General features: G+C 36.7%; 1 protein-coding gene across 7 annotated transcripts; it reads right to left on the reverse strand.

The window, feature by feature from the left end:
* LOC111372363 (histidine kinase 2-like) lies at window positions 1-23,894 on the reverse strand. 7 transcript variants are annotated; one of them, XM_022994669.1, is made up of 15 exons: window positions 23,396-23,879; window positions 22,943-23,299; window positions 16,020-16,289; window positions 10,106-10,579; window positions 9,662-9,937; window positions 8,754-8,923; window positions 8,412-8,624; window positions 8,106-8,292; window positions 7,936-7,987; window positions 7,590-7,819; window positions 7,372-7,470; window positions 5,056-5,717; window positions 3,378-3,884; window positions 2,560-2,964; window positions 361-467 (listed from the first exon to the last, which is right to left on the reverse strand). In XM_022994669.1, the coding sequence occupies exons 2-14, from the start codon at window positions 23,252-23,254 to the stop codon at window positions 2,715-2,717; spliced, it is 3,702 nt and encodes a 1,233-aa protein (XP_022850437.1). In that variant the 5' UTR covers window positions 23,255-23,299; window positions 23,396-23,879; the 3' UTR covers window positions 361-467; window positions 2,560-2,714. The 7 variants fall into 7 exon arrangements, with proteins under 7 accessions (XP_022850436.1, XP_022850437.1, XP_022850435.1 ...); XM_022994668.1 differs by lacking the exon at window positions 361-467 and adding an exon at window positions 1-169 and having other exon boundaries at window positions 22,943-23,880; XM_022994667.1 differs by having other exon boundaries at window positions 22,943-23,879.
* Window positions 23,895-24,700: the final 806 nt, after the last annotated feature.

The following is a 24,700-nucleotide window of genomic DNA, read 5'->3' on the forward strand; positions in this document are numbered from 1 at the left end:
CTTCCACGAAGTAGCGCTGTACAATAAATATGACCTGAAAACAGGGATAGACCATATGAAGTTGGCAGATATTCCTCTTGTTTTATTGCCGCAGAATTAATCATACCATCTCTCACTGCACTCCTAAAGTGCTCCATGCATTATGTTAAGTCTATGTCAGCGTCCATTCCTGGAAATATAAATTATAAGTATGAATATTACAGAAGATGACTTCGTTGACTGGAGTATTTTATTTAACATTTCGAAGCAAGAAAAACAACAGTTTTTCATTTTGGAAGGAGAATTATAATTTCCGCATTTTGCAACATAGCTACTTTTCCAGCTATTTCTACTCTGCCTTGTATTGCTTACCTACTATGTGGTAAGTATATCATTTCGTTTTATTGCCGCAGAATTAATCATACCATCTCTCACTGCACTCCTAAAGTGCTCCATGCATTATGTTAAGTCTATGTCAGCCTCCATTCCTGGAAATATAAATTATAAGTATGAATATTACAGAAGATGACTTCGTTGACTGGAGTATTTTATTTAACATTTCGAAGCAAGAAAAACAACAGTTTTTCATTTTGGAAGGAGAATTATAATTTCCGCATTTTGCAACATAGCTACTTTTCCAGCTATTTCTACTCTGCCTTGTATTGCTTACCTACTATGTGGTAAGTATATCATTTCATATGGAGCTAGTCAATCTTAGAAGTTGATCCCTTCTGCAAGATTAAAGCCTCACTTATATACATACCTCAAAGACTTCTCAAGGAAATGATATATAGGGAAGCACGGTCATAAATTTCAGAAACCATTATGTCACATATCATATTTTGTAATCATATATTTGCTAAATCTTCAGGGAAATAAAATAGAAGAAACCATGACCTAAACATTTTCAGTATTGTTCATTAAGTAGAACAAACTTAACTTGATACAGGCAAAAACTCTTTCGAGTATATCACAAAACACATGAAATCCCGAGCTAGGATGAAGTCACACGAGATAAAATTTTTACTTTATTTTAGTCTTCTAGTAGTTTTTGGGCAGGGAAGTTCTACCTTTTATCTCTTTTATCTGGAGGTTAGGCCTACCCCTTTCTAAGTCTGTTGATGTGATCCATGGCACAAAAGCAAGTCCGGGCAAGGATCCATTGATCGTTGAAGAATGGCCTATGACTAGGTCACGAGCGAAGAGGATTAAAAAAGCAATGAGACTACTCGCTCAAACCATGGTGGACGAAACAATGAAAGTATATCACAAAACACATGAAATCCCGAGCTAGGATGAAGTCACACGAGATAAAATTTTTACTTTATTTTAGTCTTCTAGTAGTTTTTGGGCAGGGAAGTTCTACCTTTTATCTGGAGGTTAGGCCTACCCCTTTCTAAGTCTGTTGATGTGATCCATGGCACAAAAGCAAGTCCGGGCAAGGATCCATTGATCGTTGAAGAATGGCCTATGACTAGGTCACGAGCGAAGAGGATTAAAAAAGCAATGAGACTACTCGCTCAAACCATGGTGGACGAAACAATGATCATGGCAAGCAAAGAAACAAGACTCGTGTTGGACTTGGGAGAAGAAACACGATGGATCAACTTAGTTCAAACAATAGACGGATGAGCTGAAACGAGGTCCTATGTGATCGCATAGTGCAAAACTACATGCGACCACATGTAACCAGGCAAAAAATCCAATCGAAAAATTGAAGAGTTCTATACAACTGCAACCAATATAACTATACGACCACATAGATCAAATTTTACGCGAAATTTCTCAAAATTCGCAAAATCTCCTAATTTAGTTAAAACTCTATATTTTTGATATCTTTCGAAATCTTTAGAATTTGATTTAGTTTTAACTAGGTTTACGAAATTTCCTCATTTAGTTAAAACTCTATATTTTTGGTATCCTTTGTAATTTTTAGAATTTGATTTCATTTTAACTAGGTTTACATGAGTTCCTTATATATAGAACTCGATATTTTCATTATAGAACAATTATTCATACATACAATTTGAGATTATTTGTGAGTATATTTTGTTTTCAATCTTGTTCTTCATTGAAAAAAATTTCGAACTTATCAAGATCTATTTTGTGATCAATTATTCATACATACAATTTGAGATTATTTGTGAGTATATTTTGTTTTCAATCTTGTTCTTCATTGAAAAAAATTTCGAACTTATCAAGATCTATTTTGTGATCAATTATTCATACATACAATTTGAGATTCTTGAGTTTTGTGATCAAGGGGTGTAACATATTGTCGGGTTCTTTGATTCAATATTTTTGGATCAAACTTTAAACATTGATTCTTGGCTTTCTTGATTGAATCAATCTTGCGTGGGGTTCGTAGCTACTATTGCTATGTGGGTTCGCATCATTTGTACTCTGTACTCTTTTACTTGGGTTATTAAAAAAAAAAAAAAAAATATATATATATATAGAAACCCCATCAGAATGTTGTTAGTAAGGCACGCTGAATATTCAATCGGAGAGAGGAAAGCACTCTAAGAATGCATGACACACAAGAAATTTCAAAGCCTCAGAGCACGAGTGGAAAATTACCATGTGAAATGAGCAAGGATTCGATTCTGACAAGTATGGCAGAGTCGAGTAGCAGAGAGGGAAGTCACTGATGTCAGTCTGACTAGGCCCTTAATCAGCTGGCAATTAACTTCAAACCTTGGCCTCCCATTATAAGCCAAATCAGCAAATCTAAATCATTCAGTCCCAAAGAAGCGTGCAACAGCTGAATAAAGCTGCCCTTCATCAAATGGTTTAGATACATAGTCATCCATCCCACACTTCATGCATTCTTCATTTGTTGCCTGAATCACATCTGCTGTCATCGCTAATATAGGTGTGTGCCAATGAACCAAATTTTCAGACATATCAACTGATACTTCACCAGAATCAATTTTTTCATTATATTCACTCTCAAGACTGCGGATCTCTCGAGTAGCTTCAAACCTGCAAGATAAAGATCAATTATATTAAAAAAATATTATTTGTTCCTTACTGATGAAATCAGTAGGAACAATTCCAAAACCAGTTTGGTTGGGAAATAAGTAGGAGCATATAGATTCAAGAGCACAATCATCACATGCCAAGATCAAATTCAAAACTGTTTCAGCTGATACCAATGAAGCACAGTCTAGACAATAACAAAGCACTGTCTAAGGAAATTTCTACAAGTCTGGCATTTCTACTAGAACTGCTTCACAATATTAGTGCATGCAAGGTGTCTAAACCTAAGACCCAGACAAGATGTGCAACTATCTACAAATTTAAATTTCAAAATAATCCTTGGGTTCACGAGTATTGCACATAAAATTACGTATCATTAGGAAATATGATGGCTAAGAAACAGGAAAGCTTATTACCCATCCATTCCGGGCATTTGGAGATCCATAAAACAAGCATCAAACTTGTGGGGAGGCTTAAGCAACCCAACAGCTACCTTTCCCCCCTCCACACAGGTAACAACTGCTCCATATTTTTTCAGAGCACCTTCTGCCACTCTTCTGTTCACAGAAGTATCATCCACCACCAAAATTTGTTTAGCTCTGAGTAGAGTTCTTAGCGTTGATGATTTAGCCCTTGTATTATGCTCCGTCTTTCCAAATCCAGTAGCTTCTTGGAAGGTGAATGCCAATGCACTTAACCTTAAAGGTTTTGTTATCACATTATCCACTAGCCTGTCCAATTTCAGCTCTTTCCTTTCTGAAGAGCTTGTGCAGGTTGCTAACAAGAATATTTTCAGAGGGATCCCTGAATTATTTATGGAGCCATTTTGTTTGATCGTCTTTAGCAGGTTATGGAATCGAAAGCAAATATCTTTATCCCAACTGTCTTGGTCAATAAGAACCATAGCTAAATTCTCCAACACACTGTATACAGAATAACTAAGAGCAATTAGCAAAAACAAGGTCAAAGCACAATACCATGGTTCCAACTTTTCTACAATTTAAGCATGTCATAAAGTTATGTTTTTCTTCCTGGAATTTGTAAGAATTATGGCACTCATGTTACTGAAGTGCAGACTTATCATTATAGAAGTTGAACATAATTATTGTAGCAGAAATAAGAATATCTACTAAAACAAAACCTTGGCACATCTGCCTATTAAGGCTCTGTAAATTTCTAGTCGTTAGCAGGGAAAAGCTATGATGCTCGGACTCCGGTATGGGTATCGGGCACGGCTACATATTTAAGCGTCGGATCTTTTATTTTCTATAATGTAGAATACAGGGACATGGATAAAAATAGTCTAAATTTTGGACACAGGTAAGTGGGAACGTCTTTCAAACTTCGATTTTTTTACTAATCCAATATGTGCATTTTGAATAGACCAAAATCAATTGTTCACAAAGAAGAAAATGAGTATTAAATAAGGGGTTAAGACGAATAAAATAGAATTTTATGGGAAATTAATTATTAAATGTTATATAAAATAAAAAATGAGGAATTTGATTGCAATTTGAACTTAGTGTAGCACTAAGAAGCACTATATGAAACCCATTTTCATATTATATAAACAAAACCCTAAATCACCGATATAAAGAGGGGAAAAGGAAAAAGAAAGAAAGAAGAAGGAAAAACCTAATGCCGTAACTTTCTCCACCCTCTCAAAAGCGGCGCTAGGTATAAAGAGTGGGGAAAAAAAAAAGGGCGAAATGTCCGGTCAAAGCTTGGAGGATCCGACATATATCCATACCCATACCCATGTCGTGTCATGCCGTGTCCGACATAAATACTCCGACCATTTCGAAGAGTCCGAACATCTGAGGGGAAAAGCAAATTATTTAATTTCCATATTTCTTGTATAAAAAATGATAATCATATCATTCACTTCGTCATTTTTTTTTCTTGATTAAGAGATAGCAATAGGAAATACCATTTCTTCTGAATTTATGTAAAAAAATCCAATCAGGCAGGACATAATCTAACCCATGCGGCAAGGGTTACACATGAATATATCCTAAAAGGCTTTATTAGGAAGGGGGGATAGTATAGTTTATTGTTTTTGGCATCCTACATTGCATATAGAAATGAGTTTACCTGGACTTGGAATAGCAGGAAAGATAAGAGTATGCAGATTCCATGCTGAAAGTTATGTCCACAGATATTCCCAGTCTCTTAAGATGGTATCCCGTGACCCATGCTCTTACTCTTCTTTCATCAACAACCAATGCTTTTAATCCTCGAAATTCTGGAACAGCTTGATCACATTGCAGCCGCATTGATTCCAAATAATTGGCTTCTGCTTTTGTTAAGGTTACAGTAAATGAGAAGGTACTCCCTATATTAAGTTCGCTCACAAAACCAATTTCTCCATCCATAAGCTCCACCAAACGCTTGCTGATGCTCAGTCCTATGCCTGTTCCACCATATTTTCGTGATGTTGAACTGTCAGCCTGCATAAAAGGAGTAAAAATCCGGCTTTGTGCTTCCAGAGGTATCCCTGCACCAGTATCTTCAACAGTCACTAACAATTTGATTTTTTCAGTTTCCTCTGGTATGCCACTGAAAATTTTGAAGTTTTCGCAACTTCTCCATCTATCAACTGCCCGAAACCCACTTAATGTATTATAAGAAGCATTTGATCCAACTCGGACAATTGTTAAGCTTTGTCTTAGAACTTCATCCCTCATGTCAAGGGGAAGCATCACTTCATTTGCTAAATGTACAGAGACAAATATGTGCCCCTTGTCTTGGGTGAACTGCATATAAACAGAAGATCCATTAAAAAAATACAAGATGATAATTTATCTTCCAGAAAACAAGTAAAATATCCATGCTGAAAGAGCTTTGGAATTAGTCATAAAGAGCCAGAGATTTCAAGGATATATACATTACAACTAGGACCTAATTCCAACTAAACCTATCTGCTCATCAACAAGGATTTTCTCCTAAATTTCAGAGATTGCAACTAAATAATCACTCAAGCCTTAATATACTTGTGATGAAGTCAACTTGAAATGTATGGTATAACGGGCTGAACAATTGATAAAATACATAATTTTATTACTTCCCCATTTCTCCCACTCTTCTAGGGTGAAAATTTATCTTGCAGTTGTAATTGCCATGCTCCATTGCCAAACAGCTGAAACTCACACCACAGAGGCAGACACTTAGGTGCTAATCGTTCTTCACATCCACATTCACCCTGCTTAAGGGCAACCAAAACCCTCCACCCCTTCCCAACATCTGAAACCACATTAAAGTGTCAAAACTAAAGCCACTATATGACAAATTTATGCCCTTTCTTACATTGTACAAGTTGTCGTGTGCCTATTTACGAAGCCCACTTTAATAAATGCACAGAAACAACAGAGATGTCAAAAACATCCCCAGAAAATGCGCAAGCACACATGTACGCGCACACAAACAACCATTTCAGCACACCGGTTGTCCATGGACAACACAAAGTAAATACACACACACACACTAATAAAAGGGCGAGGTGTGGGGCCTTCGCCTGGAGAACTACTGTTATAAAAGGAAGAAGAAAAGCGTAGAAAACACCTTCATTATGTACCAAGGTGAACAATAAGCACAACTACACAAAGTGGCACCACATTGATGTGTGACACCTTTTTATGCCTTTTCTTTCTTTCATGCTTATTACACACACACACACACACACACACACACACACACTAATAAAAGGGCGAGGTGTGGGGCCTTCGCCTGGAGAACTACTGTTATAAAAGGAAGAAGAAAAGCGTAGAAAACACCTTCATTATGTACCATGGTGAACAATAAGCACAACTACACAAAGTGGCACCACATTGATGTGTGACACCTTTTTATGCCTTTTCTTTCTTTCATGCTTATGATTTTACGAGGTTTTTTCGAAAATTATAATAACTTAGCTGAAAAGGGAAATTAAATAAACATGAGAAAAATTTTCACACTGGGTGGGTAAATCAGTATTCTGACTATAAAGGAGTCAAGATAGAGGACAGATTTCAGGGAAGCAAGTGCTCCCATCGAGGAGAGAGCCATTAGGTAAATTTGGCCCATCTCTTATTTGAAACCAAAATGAAGGATTATAACCTCTACTAAACCATAAAAACTTGCCACCGTAAACAGAAAAGAATTTTATAGGAGGCACAACCACGGTGTCCCATGCTGTTGTCGAGGACCCATTTATGTTCAATAACTTCTCTTTCTTTCTCTCATATGAAGTTCTACAGGATAAACTCGGCTCAAGAGATCGAGAGAGAGAGAGTCTAACTTACTGAACTATAATTTGCCTCTTTTATAAATGAAATTGCAAATAATGATACTTAGGTATACACCTTTTCTGCCCATGAACTTATAAAGCCAAGCGAAAAACTTAATAAACAAAAGGTCAGGTTCTAAACCAACCTTTATTGAATTCCCAACAAGATTAGTAATTATCTGCCCAAAACGTTCCTGATCTCCAATGACCACTTCTGGTACCTGATCAGATACATAAACAGCCAACTTCTCTCCCCCAAAAGAACAAAAAACAAAGAAGCAAGAAATATTAGGTAAAGCCATTATTATGACGACGGCAGCAAAAAAAAGGAAAAAAGAGAGTTGTAAGGAATTTGACTTTATACCTCTAATCCCTGTTCCTGAGATATTCCAGAAAAAAGTAAGAGGACCTTGTCAAGAACAGCTCGCAGATCAAAAGGGACAGCCTCTAACTCAAGCCTGCCTGATTCAATCTTGGCCTGATCCAAAACCTTGTTGATTAATGATATCAGATCTTTTCCACTAGCATGAGCAGTCTGTGCATAATCCAGTTGTCTGGCATCCAGATTTGTATCTATAAGCATTTGTAGCATACCTGTATTGCAGTGTAAATTTTGGTTAATTTGATGACAAAAGCAGAAAATATAGAACCTCCCACACCTGCAGGTCCCCATTGTGGCAAATGAGTGAAAATTAAAATCCGAATATTACCTAAAACTCCATTCATTGGAGTCCTGATTTCATGTGAAACTGTCGCCAGGAACTACAGAGAGAATAATATGTTAAAGAGAGATGGAAAAGGAACTAAAGATTCAAATGAAGACAATAAACGATCAAAATCCTCGGAATAACTAAATAAAAGAGATTCATCCAAAATGGACCTGAGATTTCGCTACATCAGCAGCCTCTGCAAGATGTTTGAGCTCCATCATCTCTCGATAGCCACGTTCCACTTTGGCTATTCGATTAATGGCAGCATGGAAGATATGACCAAGAAGTAAAGTGATAACCAGTACTCCAACAGATGCTGTTATCGCTTGCCAGGGTGGAGGAGGTTTATGTTTGAACCTGTGACCGAAAGAAAAATTAAATTTACTTGGAAGCATATGACTTGCTAAAAAAGTCAGATAAATGTGAGATTTCTCAGTTTTCATCTATATAAACTTCAAACACAACAAATATCTAACCTGCAATGCATCTCATGCTTCCTCGTTGGATCGCCAAAATCAAGGTTACTAATATGCAGTAACCCAGTGGCGATCTCGTCAGTTCCATACATCTTAATTGGTGCCAACTTGTTAGTTGTATCATAAACATTTACTACAATAGTCTGTTTGCTAGCAAGCTGATGTAGAAGCTTTGCAACTAGTGATGGAACATCATAGGAAGCACCTAGATACCTTTTATGGAGCAGCAATCATCACAGAAACAAACAGAAATTAACAATCGAGAAGCAGAAAACACAAAGAAAATCATAAAGAACAATACTTCACTCCATATACTATATCAAAAACTGAGTATTTCGTTACCCCACAGTAGCATTAATGCGTTGCTCAGGCATAGCATCGGGAGGAAGATGAGTGTTGTACACGGCAAAAGTAAGTACAACACCCAGATGATTGGATTTCAATAGCTTGAAAGGTGATGTTAGGACTCCCTTTCCAGAAGCTCTAGCCCTCAAGATGTTCTCTCGGTCTTCCTAGAAGAGAAAAATGATAAGACTTAAAATGCATGTGGACAAGTTTTAGCTTTAAATCATGCTGGACTAAAAATTATATTCCAATTCGCTGGTATATTACAACATAAATTTCCATATATTTCTATGCAAAACAACTTCAAAAATGTCCCACTAACTCTGAGGTTTATTTATGCACTAGTTAAGGGTAAAACTTCACGGTGGTTCAGTGACCTCTAAAGATTCAAACTCAAGACAGACAATCATTCTCTGAACAAGAATTCAGGTGAAACCTCTTATCTGAAAATGCTTTTATGCACTAGTTAAGGGTAAAACTTCACGGTGGTTCAGGGTTTGGCAACAACCAATTGAGTTATCAGTGACCTCTAAAGATTCAAACTCAAGACAGACAATCATTCTCTGAACAAGAATTCAGGTGAAACCTCTTATCTGAAAATGCCTCAATTTTCTTTAAGAATTATTTATTTCACATCCCCTCAGCCTCAGGCTAAACTGGACTCTTTTTCTTTTTCTTATTTGCTGTACAAATCAAAATGACTAACGGATGCACAGAAGAATATGAATTCAGTAGAATAAACATTTCTTTAAGAATTACTGATTTTACCTCCTTGAAGCTTTGCACTATAAGTTAATATTTTCATGCTGGTATTAGTCATGGTGCTAACAAATCTAGGGGAGTGAAGTCTCTAAACTAGTAATTCAAAGTTAACTTTAAGTTTAAGAAAGTTGTAAAGCATGGACCTTTCCAGACATCATATCAATAGAGACAATATGAGATACAGTTTTCTGGGAGAAAATGACAGGTGCATATTCTTCTTGGACTGGTGAAGTGCTAAAGTTCTCTAAGTTACAATCTTGAGCTAAAGTTTGATCCTCTGTTTCCATTTTCTTAATTGCCCATCCCTGCTGCTGCTCAAATTTTTCCCTCTCCAAGTGACGAACTCTTAAAGCATAAGCAACACCACTAGTAAGTGGTCTCTCAAAAGCTGTTCTCTCTGTATAGTCTTCAAAAGTTTTCTGCAGAATCCAAAACATCGGCCAGGCTTATCGTATGACAACAATAAGTACACAGATTAATCAGCTTAGTGCATGTAAGTTTTTCATGAAACTGGTTTTTACTTCCATTTTTGGTAAGCATAGACTTGAAGATCATGTTATACGTGAAAGGTAAAAGGTGTGCATTACCTGATCTATAGCTGAAGGCTGCTTTCCGTGGTGAAATGTGGAAACAAGAAGCGCCAATGCATGAACATGGTTCATGCTTACATTAAATTGGTCCTGGAGCATCCGAGCACGTTCATCACACATACTACCCAGTGTTTCCTTCCTTCTCAAGACTATATCTTCACGCAAGTACAAAAATAACCAAATGGAAAAAACAACACCAGCTAAGACAAATACAATGAACATTTTTTTCCTCCACTTCCCAGTACTTCTGGATGAACTTTGGGACTGCTGTAGCAGCTGAGTTTGTTGAGCACATGGTGCTTCCTGGATAATTTCATGCTTTTGACTCGAAAACTTTTCATATACCTTAGGCACGTTGAAGCTTATTATCAATCCGACAAGAATCCACAAGCATATTTTCACAAGACCAAATGAAATGCTATCACAATTATATGTGGTATGATCATGAAATTCTGTCATTTGCAATTCATTCTGCAGGAAGCCATAGCCAGAATCAAAGTAAATTTTCTATATCCATCTCAAAATATGATGAATAGAACTATACAGCTAATGATATAGATCAACCAAGGAAATGCAATTCGAAGAGGAATAGATTGCATATGATGAGAATCCACCCCCACATGCAGTATCTAACACAGAAGTCATTTTCTAGTAATAGATGATTTAACATTGACAATATAACATCAATTCATCCAAAACCAGTAAGAAATCCGATTAACTTATGGTTCTTTATATCGTTTGAACCTGAACACAAGAATAATTGTTTGTATTTCTTGTATGTATTTCAATTTATACAACCTCTCAATTTATAGTACAAGTGGGTAAGGAAGAAAGGAAAGAAATCTCCTAATTAAGGAGAGATGGAATTTACCAAATTATGGAAAAAAAAAAACTAAATATGGTACAAGAATAAATTAAAATGCATTTTAAAGGATTTCTACACTCCCCTTCAACTTGGATGATAAATATTAACCATATCCAACTTGCAAAAAAGTCTTCAAAACTTTGTTGAGGTACCCCTTTGGTAAACATGTTTGCAGTTTGTTCTTTTGTAGAAACATATGTCATGCAAATAACCCCGTCTTCAACCTTTTCTTTGATGAAGTCTATCTACTTCAATGTATTTAATTCAATCATGTTGTACCAGATTAAGAGAAATATTGATGGCTGCTTTGTTATTGCAGTAAATCTTGATTGGAAGTTTTATTGTGAGTTGTAGTTCTTCCAAGAGTTTCTTTAGCCGTAATCCTTCACATATTCATTGGGCAACTGCTATAAATTCAGCTTCTACACTATTTCTTGCTACTACATTCTGTTTTTTACTTCTACAAGTTACTAAGTTTCCTTATATGAAAGTGCAGTAACCAATGGTCGATCTCCTATCTTCTGTGGAGCCTACCCAATTCGCATCCGTGAATATTTCTACTTTCTTGTTCTCACTCTTCTTGAAGAATAACCCTTTTCTAGGTGAGCCTTTAAAATATCGGAAAATTCTGTATATCGCTTCCATATGGGTCTCCTTTGGTGAGTGCATATGTTGAATCACCACGCTCGCTACAAAAGCAATGTTTGGTCTAGTATGAGATAGGTATATCAATTTTCCGACTAGTCTTTGGTATCTATCTATCTCAACTGAATTTCCACCCTCGTTCTCCTCCCTGTATCAATAGGTGTGTTGCATGACCTGTAACCAAGCATGCCTGTTTCAATGAGGAGGTCATAGATATATTTTCTTTGTGACACGCTAATACCCTTTTTTTATCTTGCTACCTCCATTCCTAAGAAGTATCTCATTTATCCCATGCCTTTCACTTCAAATTCAGTTGTTAGATTTTTCTTAAGTCTTTCCATCTCAATTGTGTTGTCTCCCGTTTGAATAATATCATCCACGTATACAACTAGAATTGTCTTCTTCCCATTTTCCGATTGTTTGAAGAACATAGCGTGATCTGATTGTCCTTGTCGATGACATTGGTCTTTCACCACATTTGCAAATCTATCGAACCATGCTCTCGGTGATTATTTGAGGTCATATTATACATTGATTTCTTAAGTTCACAGACTATCTTCCTTATTCTTTTACAAAATCCTTTGGTAAAGACATGAAAACCTCTTCCTCTATTTCCCCCATTGAGAAATGCATTTTTTATGTCCAGTTGTTAAAGAGGCCAATCCAAGTTAGCGGCTAGAGACAATAGGACCCGAATTGTATATAACTTTGCCACTGGTGCAAACATCTATGTGCAGTCAATACTATAGGTTTGGGTATATTCTTTTGCACCCAGACGAGCTTTATATCGTTCAACCGATTCATCAAATTTATACTTCACATTAAAGACCCATTTGCAACCTACGGATTACTTCCCTCTCGATAAATCCATCAACTCCCATGTGTCATTTTTTCTAAGGCCCGCATTTCCTCCATTATTGCTTCCCTCCATTTGGGAGCTTTTAGGGCTTCCTGAATACTCCTTGGAATTTCTTTACTATCGAGGTTAGATGTAAAAGTACGAAATCTTGTAGATAGAGCACTATAAGATATGAATTTTGCAATAGGTTGGACACTACATGATCGAGGTTGTTTTCTAAGAACAATAGGTAGGTCTATAACTGTAGGTTCAAACTCATGAGACTTATGAACATCTAGAGCTATCATCGGTTCCAATTTTCTCTTGGTGCTTCGAATGTGGGATCCTCCTTCGATTTTGGCCTCCTTGAGTAAACCAATGCCTCCCTGCTATTTTGTTCATCTATATCTCCCCATAAGTTCAAATTTTCCTCCATACATGACATAGTAGAACGGGGTGGTATTCTAGATTTAGTGATTTTGGTGGGCTCGACAGAGATATCGAAGTCTAGGAACTGATCTTCACTCAAATTCTCCCCTGAAGGAAGGTTTTTTTTTGAAGTAAGGTGTTTTCTCGAAGAATGTAACATCAAGACTAACAAATGTTTTCTTGGTTACGGGATCATAACATTTAGAGCCCTTTTGAGTAGGTGCATATCTAAAGGGGACGACTTAATTGCACAAGGATCAAGTTTGCTTCGATGATGGGAATCAATATGAAAAAGGCAGTAGAACTGAACACTTTGAGGGGTATGTTCAAGTTAAAACGAGAATTAGGGAAAAAATTATGAAGTCATTGAATAGGTGATTCGAAGGAAAGAGTACGGCTAGGCATTCGATTGATAAGATAGGTAGATATTAAGATAGCATCTCCCCAGAATATTTTTAACATATTTGTGATGAACATTAAGGTACGAGTAACGTCAAGAAAGTGTCTGTTTTTTTATCGGCAATCCCATTTTGTTGTGGGGTGTTAGCACACGAACTTTGATGGATTATCCCATGCATTTGTAAATAGTCCCACAGAGTGGAATTAAATATTCAGTACCATTATCCGTTCGTAAGATTTGAATTTGTTTTTGGAATTATGTTTGGATCATCTAATGAAAGTTAATGAATATCGAACGGACATCAATTTTTTCTTTTAGTACAACAAACCCGAGTATAATCATCTATAAAAGTGACAAACCATTTGGTATGAGTCCGTTAGGGACCTATGAAAAGCCCCATAGATTGCTGTGAATTATAGTGAATGGTTTCGATGATTTGTATATGGATTTAGGAAAAGTAGTGCGTTGATGTTTTGCAAGTTCACAAATTTCACATTGAAAGTCAACAGATGTTTTATTCGAAAAAAAGAAAGGAAATATGTTTTAAGTATTGAAAGTTGGGATGAGTCATTCTATAATGCCACAATATAATATCGCTATCCTTAGAGACAGACATAAGAATTACTTTGGCCTCGCCAAAGTAATAAAGCGTCTCACATTTTTTAGCACTGTCAATCGTCTTTCCCGATGATAGACCTAAAATATACTGTGAGATTGAGAAAATTTAGCCGAGCAATTGGACTCTATAGTTAATTGACAGACATATAATAGATAGCAACACAAGTTCGAGACATGAAGAACAGATTTTAGAGTTATAAACTCAGAGATACGAATACTTCCTTTTCCTGCGACGGATGAGTGGGATCTGTCTGCAAACTTAACTTAACTTTGATATTGCCGGCATAAGGTGAGTATGAAGAAAATAGGTGGTAAGAATCCGTCATGTGATCAGAAGCACCTAAGTCAATAATCCAAGGAGTTTTAAATTTTGAGAAGATATTTAAGGCTTTTAGCAAACTACCTTTATAGGCTAATGAGCTCGAAGGATTGTATGTGAAAGGATGATTTGGAGTTTGAAGGTTTGAAAAAATTTGGTAGAGCTGTTCTAATTGCTCACTGCTGAATGCTTCACCTTTTGTTTCTTTGGAGTTCCCTATTTGATCGGCCGAGACTTGGTAGCCACGGTATTTAACATTTTGCCTCGGTTTTCAATCCGTGGGCTTCCCATATATGTCCCAACAAGTATCCTCTTTATGTCCCGGTTTACAATAGTGTTCACACCAAAGCCGTCCCTTTTGGTGTTTTTGGCCCTTCCCATGCATAGCCCCTTTTGATGAATTTGTAAATCCAAGCCCAAATCTAGCAAGTCTGAATTTAGAAGATTCAACAGCTCCAAAGTTGCCCAATCCAGCAGGAGGCCAAACTTTATAAAAGTCTGGCCTAATAGTACATGGCCATATCCTGTTATTGAAGATGACTTTAGCCCATTTGTTGAAGACCTAGTTTCATACCCAGAAGCTCCAAATCCACCTGACATCCCCACATTGCCGTTAGTCTCCGTCTTCATCATCACTTTCCGGCGACTTTCCTCCCTCCTCACCTCGGCGAGCACTTCGCATGTAGAGGGCAATGGACGGCAACCCATAATTCTCCCCCTCACATCGTCAAGCTCCCGATTGACGCCAACGAGAACTCATACACGTTCATTTTCAAGCTTCTTCTTGTACTTGACACTATCTCCTGGGCATTCCACTCTTCTTCGCTACTGAGATCAAGCCCCCGCCAAAAAGAGGTCATTTCCAAATAGTAATAGGTAACGTCCCTCTCCCCCTATTTAGTTTGCCACAACCGTGTTTTAATTTCAAAAATTTGGGAAGAATTTTCTGAGTCTGAGTACATTTTCTTGACAGCTTCCCATACATCTTTAGCAATCGACAAGAAGGGGTACGTTTTTCCTATGAACGGCATCATTGAATTCACTAGCCAAGCCATGACCATTGAGTTCTCGAATTTCCATTTTTACATAAGGGCAGCATCAGTTGGCTTCTTAGTTTCTCTGGTCATGTAACCACGCTTTCCCTTACCATTGATTACCAGTTTAATAGATTGAGCCCATTCCCTGAAATTTCTTCCATTCAACTTCTCCACTATGAGTTGGAACGAAGCATTCTCTCCACCAATCGAGCCAATTGCAGAATTGATTTCTGCCTCGTTGTAAGAGGACTCAGACGGCATTGAACTTTTATTGTTGACGGGGACTTCCGTCATTATGTCCAAAGCTCAGATACCATAAACACAAGAATAATTGTTTGTATTTCTTGTATGTCTTTCAATGTATACAACCTCTCAATTTATAATACAAATGGGTAAGGGGGAAAAGAAAGAAACTTCCTAAATAAGGAGAGATGGAATTTACCAAATTACAGTCTACTGAATTATGGAAAAAACTAAATATGGTACAAGAATAAATTAAAATGCATCTATAGAATTTCTACAGAACCCAGTTGAAAAGACAAAATCATTTTAAAGGGATGGATGATATATGAAGAAAAAGCTCCTCACACCATTGATCCAAGCTATTAATATTAATTTAAGCATTTCTAGCAGTCAGTAGCTAATGTTAGCTTTAAAATGTAACTAAGAAGTGCACTTGACCAACTAGGAATAAATGATCCTTACAAATGTCAAATGCATATATGGACCAAGATTAATTGATGATTGGAGAAGATCCCACCTTTCTGCAAAAGAGAACATTAGATGAGATTGATAAAAACCCCAACTGTGGAATGAATGACACAGTCTTGTCTTTTGAAAATGGTAGGCCAAAAAATGTTAAAATGCTCTCATCTCTAGTTGGACAATGGGCATTGGATTCTACATTTTTGGCTACCATTTTATGCCACTTCTCTAACATCTGAGAACTATGGATCTTGAGGCCACACGTGATGTTACAATTTGTAGGCATTTCAAAGCCTGATTCTCTGCAGTATGCCAAAGAAGCAACCTGCGAGAAGGATAGCAAGAAAAAATTACCCCAAACAATAAATAAATAAATAAACTGACATATAAGATCAGTGCACATCAAAGAACTTCCTTCAGTGGGTCGAGCAATAGCAAGAAATAGTTGTCTGTAGGTAGCGAGATATTCTGTCAGTAGAGTCAATCATGACAGAAAATGCACATTTGGCAGAAATAAGATGTGAAAGGCTGAAGATGAATTATTTTTTACAATCTTGTTTAATGTATACAAAATGATAAAATAACTCCAGAAGAGAGAATATGAAAGGCCAGGTGACTAATGACGAATTCACAGAAGTTCTTGTTGGTCCCCTGAAACCATCTAATTCTTTTTCTTGTCCTAAATCATTCAAAGATTGCAGAATCCTTGATAGTAGCCACCCTCCTATTGGGATAAATCCAGGGTAATCTATAAGATCAACAAGCATGCATATAATTAATACTTTTCTGTTTCTCTTTTTTCCTCTGGTGGTTTCTTCTTGGGAAGGAAGGGAGTTAAAAATTTGTGATTCATTACCTAATGAATACACTGGGATTGCAAGATTATACACAAGTTTTAACTGATGAAAGTATTATATTTCAGTGCTTTTGTTTAACATGATTGAGAGGCCTGCAGATTATTTAACATGTATATTGCGCCCCAATAAAAGGGTATTATGTTTTTCCCTTCAAGTAGTAGAATTTAACTGTTAACTTGTGATAAATACAGAGGACATGACAGCTGTTTCTCTGAAGGAAAAACAATGTTTCATGTCTGTTTTGATGTATTGTGTCAACAAATAATAACTGCATAACAGATCTCAGATTGATGACTAATCCATCAAATTGATCCACCAAGAGTTGGAACAGTCATACAAGTCCTTGAAAACAAATATATGTGTATATACAATTAATGAAATGAGCACCAGAGAGGGGCTACAAGCCACATCAGCTATCACAGAGGTTGATTATGCCCATGATAAAAAAGTGAATTCATCAAAAAATAGATCCCCCCCCCAACAACTAAAGGACCATAAGAAAGGAAAATAATTGAAAATGCTTTGGGAATACTAGAAAGAGGTTTGTTGCTTCCCTCAATTACATTGTTTAGAACTAAAATCAAGGTAACATATGACCCTGTCCTACATTCTGGTACCGTCTGCCCAGTTCACAAAACTATAGCAGTTCAAACCAATTTATCTCTCACTGTAAGATATTTTTCTTCTCAATCCAAACCATCAGTCAACCATTCTACCAGCCCAACCCCATTTTTTCAGCTCCATAGCATTACTATCTGTCTGATCCATCAGCTGTCCAACTCAATCCACTCAATCTTCACAGCCTCAATCACATCAGACACTCTCCATGTGGGATCCATCAAGCTGCATTTGTATCAGATACATACCACCCAGCCCTAGCGACTGACCATCAGTGCTTCACAAGACACTCACCAGAAACCACCAATACCCTCCCTCCACTCCCAATACAACCCACAAACTGCCAGAGTCAGGTTCCTTCACCAAGATTTGTTGGAAGTTATCCAGTGATCCACTACGTGTCTTGAATCACTGCTGGCACCGACACTTGGATTCTTGCAATTGGCATCAAATTCCCATACTTACTGGCTTTACTTGCCAAAGAATTAAATGAACCATATCAACGTATAACAGCAGTGAAGTTTCGCATTTCTATTTAGCAACAGGAATTTTGATTCCTAGTGACAGCGTGCTCCGTCGCTATTCTAGAGGTACTTACTAATTACCTATGAATTTTAACAATTCATTTAGGAATAAGTTTACTGACTCATTGCTACGTCACAAAACAACAAACATATTCAATTGCTATTAACTTTTTAAAATTTCAACTTTGTTTTTGTATAGAATAATTCTCACTAATTTGATTTACATTTAAAAAAACATCAATATTTTAAAATAATAAATAATGATGGACAACAATTTAATCTTATTTCAATGCCCACTGAACTAATATATAATTTGCCAAAAAGCTCCTAAAAATACCTTCCAGAAAATGGAACCTCAATGTAGATGCCGTGATAAACAACGCTACCCTTTCCTTGTCGTTCATCAATACCCTAAAAAATAAGCTAAAAATAACTAAGAAAAGATAAGTGAGGAAATAAGGAGACTCAGATTAGAAGCATCATAATCTGATGGTAGACTTGCTCATGAGATTTATTCGATCTCTCTATGTATTTTTCTTTTCTCCTCCTTCAATCTGTGGCAATAGCTTTGTCATTGCTCCTGAAGCATATCTTCATTAGGTCGACTTTATGTGGTACAACAGTAATAACAAGCACGCTCATTTTCCTAGAAATGAAGCTCATAGGGTTTAACGTGCATAATTAGCAAATTCTACTCCCCAACTCTTGAGTATCTTAAGGATGAAATTACAATGGTTCAATTGTTAATGTCAAATTGTATATCCCAACGGTCTCCTTTTCAGTTTTGGTGAACAGCACTCCAGAGGGTTATTTTCGGAGCAGCGGAAGTTTAAGGCAAGGGGACCCTTTGTCTCCATTTCTATTTGTTATTGTTATGGAGGCGTTCAATAGGATGCTTAAGAAGACTGTGAATGAGAGTGTGTTAAGGGGCTTTATGGTTGACCAAGTGCGGGTATCTCACTTGTTATTTGCGGACGACATGTTGATCATTTGTGATGCACATATTAAGCAATTTAGAAATGTACGTCGTCTGCTCCTATGCTTTGAAGTTGTATCTGATTTAAAGATAAATTTGGGAAAATCTGAGACCATTACAGTGTGAGATGTTGATGACGTGGAGGAGTTGGAGGCCATATTGGGTTGTAGGGTTGCACAACTACCTATATCATACAACTGGTCTTCCCTTAGGAGCACGTTTTAAAAGTATACAAATCTGGAATAGGATTGTGGAAAGGGTGGAGAGGAGATTAGCGGGATGAAAGCGTATGTACCTCTCAAAGGAAGGACATCTTATCCTCATTAAGTCCACCCTATCGATCTCCCTACTTATTTCTTGTCACCGTTTCCTATTCCCGTCTCAGTGGCAAAAAGATTAGAGAGAATTCAACGGGAATTTCTATGGGGAGGGTTAGGACAGGAGATAAAACTTCACTTGGTTAATTTGGGTGCAATTTGTTCTCCCCTTAGGACGAGGGGGCCTCGAATTGAGGAGTCTTGTATTGTTTAATAAGGCTTTGCTGGATAAATAGTTATGGCGATTCGATGTAGAGAGTGAGAGCTTTTGGAGAGGAATTATAGAGGCGAAATATGGTATTATGAAGAAGGGATGGTGCTCAGCTGTGGATCGTGGTTCTTATGGGATGAGTTTGTGGAGGTATATCCGATGAGGGTGGAGAGACTTTTGGGATAGATTGAGGTATGTGGTGGGGAATGGCATTTCTATCAAATTTTGGGAAGATTGTTGGTGTGGAAATTGACCGTTAAGAGTAGAGTTTCTTTCTCTATATCGTGTTGCTTTGAGGCTATTTGCTATGATAAATGAAGTCTTACATATACATAACGGGAATCTCAGTTGGAACATTGTTTTTAGGAGAGATTTGTAGGACTGGAAGTTAGATGATTATGCGTTGCTTTTAACCTCTTTGTATGAGGTGCATATCAAGATTGAAGAGGGTGATTGTAGTAGGTGGAGGTTGGCATGGGATAATATCTTCTCTGTTAGCACTTTGGATCCTTAGTGGGACTTGTGGAGAAATTATTCCCTTGGAAGATGGTATAGAAATGTAAACTACCCCTCGAGTGGAATTTTTACTATGGACGGTTGTGAGGGGACAGGTGTTAACGGCAGATAACCTTCAAATAAGGGGGTTTTATGTTATGGAATGGTTCTATATGTGTAGGCAAAATGGGGAGACGATTGACCACTTGTTTCTTTATTGTGAAGGTGCTTGATCCCTGTAGAACAATATTTTGGCTTCTCAACACATGGATTGAGTGTTTTTGCGGCATATGGAGATGTATTGAAAGCATGGAGGAGAAAATTTCGTAACAAGTATAGCACGCTTGTCAAGAACCTTATTCCAGGATGCATTGTCTGGTGTGTGTGTGGAGGGAGAGAAACCGTTGTTTTGATGAGAGCAGATTAAAAAATTGTTTTATATGATATTATACACTTGGTCTAATGCTGTGGCTACTACTCGTATAGACGAGTTGTCTAATTTTAAGTTGTTTCTTTCTTGTATTAATTGATAATACACTGTCTGTATATTATCCGTGATTAATAAAATATTTGATTATCTATAAAAATAAAAATAAAAATAAAAAGTACTTCACATTGATAAAATTCAGCATGGGAATTCATATTGCACAACTCGGAGTAATTTGAGGATGAATTTCCACTTGAATTTACAGAGATAGGCTTGTTGGGCATTTTAGTAGGAATAGGATCATAGCATCAATGGAAGATATGTTTCATTAGCCCACCTTCAAAAGAGATGTTGCTTGTATTATATCCCTGTATCTTGAGTAAGAGTGAAATAAAAGCACTCCATGTTTCCCATGCAACCCTAAGCATGATCTTAACATTGACATTATCCAAAGGTTGCCTAAATTTGTAAGGAATCATGATTCAATTTTAATGGTCGTGAGCAAATTTTCTAAAATGACTAGCTTAATTCCATATTCCTAAACTGTTGATGCCTTCCATCTAGGTAAGTCGTTTTCTAAAGAAAGTGTCAACTTCTACAGTTTGTCCTACACCATTACATATGACCCAGAATGTCAACTTTGTTAGTTACTTCGGAACTTTGGAAATTGTTACAAAACCCCCACTTTAAAATGTTCAGTTCTTTCCACCCTCACTTAGATGGTCAAATAGAGGTTGTTACTGTAGTCTTGGGGATTTTCTTAGGTGTTTGGCTCATGAGATGCTAGGCAACTGGGATTTGTCTTACCTCCAATGTAGTTTGCTTACCAAAATTGGTAAATCAACAAAGCTGACTTGGATTGAGGCAAAAAGATAGTAATTATCAAGCAAGTTTAATGTCAAATATTTATCTCAGCACTTGCTTGATAGTCACAATTTATCTATGCACTTACTTGACAGTTACTATCTTTTTGCTTCAATTCCAGTCGCTTTGTTGTTCCCACTTATGATCTACATGCTGAGGTAAATATTTGCTCGAGTAATGAGAATCATAAGTTTGTTACTAACATAGATCACAGTCATAGAGAATTTAAAAGGGACGATTTTGTTATGGTTCATACTTCTCCTTGGCATTACCCAGAAACATAACTAAAAAATTTCAAACCACTTCATCCATTTCCTAGACTTCTTATTAGTTGGACTTGTATCACGGATAACTACAGGCAGTGTTTCCGATGGTGGATTTATTTTTTCTGCAGGCCAAATTCAAGCTTTGATACTCCCTTATTTGTTTCTACTGGATTGCCCTACATTCTAGTCCATCGAGCTCCTTCTACACACCTAAAGCCAACTGTTGTGAATGCTTAAGAGGATCATTATATCGTTTCATCATCTTGAGATTTAGCCCTTGTTTGAGCCACATTATTTTTCTTAAAATGCATTTTTGAATAATATATTGATGGAAAATGTATGGTTAAAAAATAAAGAAAATTTTTGGATATAGGTGTAATATTATTTTATTGAAGAATATGTGGTTGAAATGAAGTCAAATCATTGTTTAAGAATTTTTTTTTTTTAAATGTGGGTCAAACAAGGCCATAGTATATTCCTTATCAAATAATAAGATCTATGATGTTAGAATGACAGAAAAGAAGTTTCGAAGTCTTGGTTGGTACGTGCTATAGCCTTATTTGTTTTTGCATACATTGCCACTCTCGGTTTTTTTTTTTTAAACAAAAAGAGTGAGATTGTTAACTTATGTTTTGTACTATTTTAGCTCTTAAGAAATATTCCTATTTGGGTAATTTCTATTCTTCTAAAGAATTTTACATTGTAAATAGGCCTAGCATTTTTAAGTAATCAAAAAACTGATTTTTCCCTTTTTATATATTCAATATAAGTAAAAATTTCTTTCCTAATTCCTCTTTCTCTTCTCTCTCTGTTTAGTGCTCTACATCAGAAATATACCACGTTCAAATAACAATCTATCATCGAGACTAGATATTTATGAAAACTACCATTGAACTCACCGTAGCACTATCATATAAATAAACTCATTGTGGCACTTTCATTTTATATTGCCCTACTTAGATAGTATAGAGCTCAAAACAGAGTTGGTAGTTTCCCGTCACCTATTTGTAGACCGAAAGGGTGAAAACACTATTTCCAGTTTTACATATCAAATTTCTGCAGTGTATTACACTTATTTCTAATATTTGGCCCATGTTGCTACAAGATGTGAAGAATGCTAAGAAATTTTTTTCTCACAGAAGTTTCAATCATCGAAATTTAATTTAGACAAACAAATTACAGTTGTTCAGAACATTTGGATTCACAGTTTCCTATTTTCAGTATTAGAACACACGCTTAATGTCAAATTTTTACCATAATCGCCCTTGCTCATCAACGATTCAAGAATTTCTCGACAGATTAAGACAAATAAGTAATCATCTAAAGCATATACTTCAGAACTTGTTGAATTAAAAGCAAAAATAGAGAGCATCCATGCCAATTAAGATCAAAACTCTGATTTTTGAAGCAATTGACTACATACCCGATCTCTTTCGGTGAATAAAGCATCTAAAGCATGAAACTCTTCCTTGCTCACATTGCAATATTCCAGCAAGACTTTAGCTTTAAAATCACTTGAAACTGAAATCTTCTTTCTCCACTTGGAATTACCACCATTCGAGCTAGTCAAGACCCAAAAGAACCCACCCACAGCAACCATAAGCCATAAAAAGACTACAACTCTCTTCCATTTCCTACCATCTGCTGTTCTGTGAAATGATTCCCAAGCCTTTTTTTGCTTTATGGAGGAACACAACTTGCCATTTGCGCTACAGTTCTTGCAATTTGAAGACATCCGAACTAAAACCCACTTAAATATCTTGAGATACAGGTCCCAGAGCTTCAAAGTAAACCCACACATCTTAGAAAAGGTCATAAAAAATATGCAGAATTTCAAGAAAAACCCTCCATGAGAGAGCCCACCAAGTTAAACTACCTGCTCTTGAGCTCAAAGGCTCACAATTTCAACCAAAAAGAGCCATCAAGAAGGAAACCTCCAACAGAAATTGCACAGGGAATCAAAATCTGTCAGTGTCCAGTAGAACAGTAAATTCTGCAAGGGGAAAAAGGATCTCCAATTTTTCACACAGCATGTGACTAAGTTATTCCCTCATTGACGGTATAAAAATCCCATCAAAAACCTTGCTTGATATGGTGAACAACTGGAGGAAGGACAATCATGCCGAACAAACAGCAACCCAGTTAATGATTTGGCAAGCTGTGATGGAATCAACAAAATGAGACAGTAAATTCTGTCCCTTTCTTTGCTAAATAAGATTTTTTTTTATAATAGAACAAAAGAAGCAACCAAAATTTATCAAAGAGAAGTAATCATGAGGAGGAATTGGATTAAAGAAACCTAGTTGGCTTCACTACAAATCCAACTGGAATCAATCATCGAAATGTGGGATAAAAGACGCGCCTTTATTTTCCCTCCCTCACTTTATTGAGCGTACGGCTTGTGAACATTTGTTATACTGCGTCGTTATCTAAAAAATAATAATAATAATAGTAATAATAAAAGGTTGAAGGCAATTTTGAGGGCCCACCGTCTCGATCTTGTGAGAGAGGTATATTGTAGGATGTGCCTCAACAGATCAGGAAACAAGAATTGTCTATACACTACGCCTACAAGGAGTTCAATTTCATGTCTCGGGAATCGAATCCTCACACTGCGATTGTCAGTGAGGTATGAGATAACCTCACTCTTGTCATTTGTACCATTGGACTATGGCCGGGGGCTACACTACGTCGTTAACTAAAAAAAAAAGTTGAACCTCAACTTTGAGAATCCTCATCGTCCTGCCCATAGAGTTTTGTGAAAAAGGTAAATCGCGGGATGTGTCCCATTAGGCCAGAAAACAAGAGCTGCTTGTATACTGTACCTACAAAGAGTTCAATTCCATATCTCAAAAATCGAACTTCCACATTACGACTGTCAACAAGGCGTGAGATAACTTCAGTCATGTCCTTTACACCACTAAACTATGCCAAACGCACTCAAAGGTAGGACATTTCCCATTTTTATAGGAACTTCTGTACCAGAAACAATGGTATCCCGGGGAATCTTTAGAATTCCCACTGCTTAGCTTTCAATTCGCCTCTGACCATCAAATGAAATGTGAATAACCCCTCCTCCTTTCTTTGAAAGTTTGAAAGAAGGGACGCATTGTTATTTAATCATATATGTGGGGGAGGTTAAGCAAAAGCAGAAAAAACAAAATATCAATATTAATAACAT

Source organism: Olea europaea, chromosome 23 (genome assembly GCF_002742605.1).
Source record: "Olea europaea var. sylvestris chromosome 23, O_europaea_v1, whole genome shotgun sequence".
Classification (NCBI taxonomy): domain Eukaryota; kingdom Viridiplantae; phylum Streptophyta; class Magnoliopsida; order Lamiales; family Oleaceae; genus Olea; species Olea europaea.

Coding starts and splice junctions, on each gene's coding strand:
- LOC111372363 (XM_022994668.1), bottom strand. CDS start 23,335: ATGACCTTTTCTAAGATGTGTGGGTTTACTTTGAAGCTCTGGGACCTG. Junction 9,938..10,105: donor AGCCTTCAGCTATAGATCAG/GTAATGCACACC, acceptor TGGATTCTGCAG/AAAACTTTTGAAGACTATAC. Junction 7,820..7,935: donor TCCAATGAATGGAGTTTTAG/GTAATATTCGGA, acceptor ACTGCAATACAG/GTATGCTACAAATGCTTATA.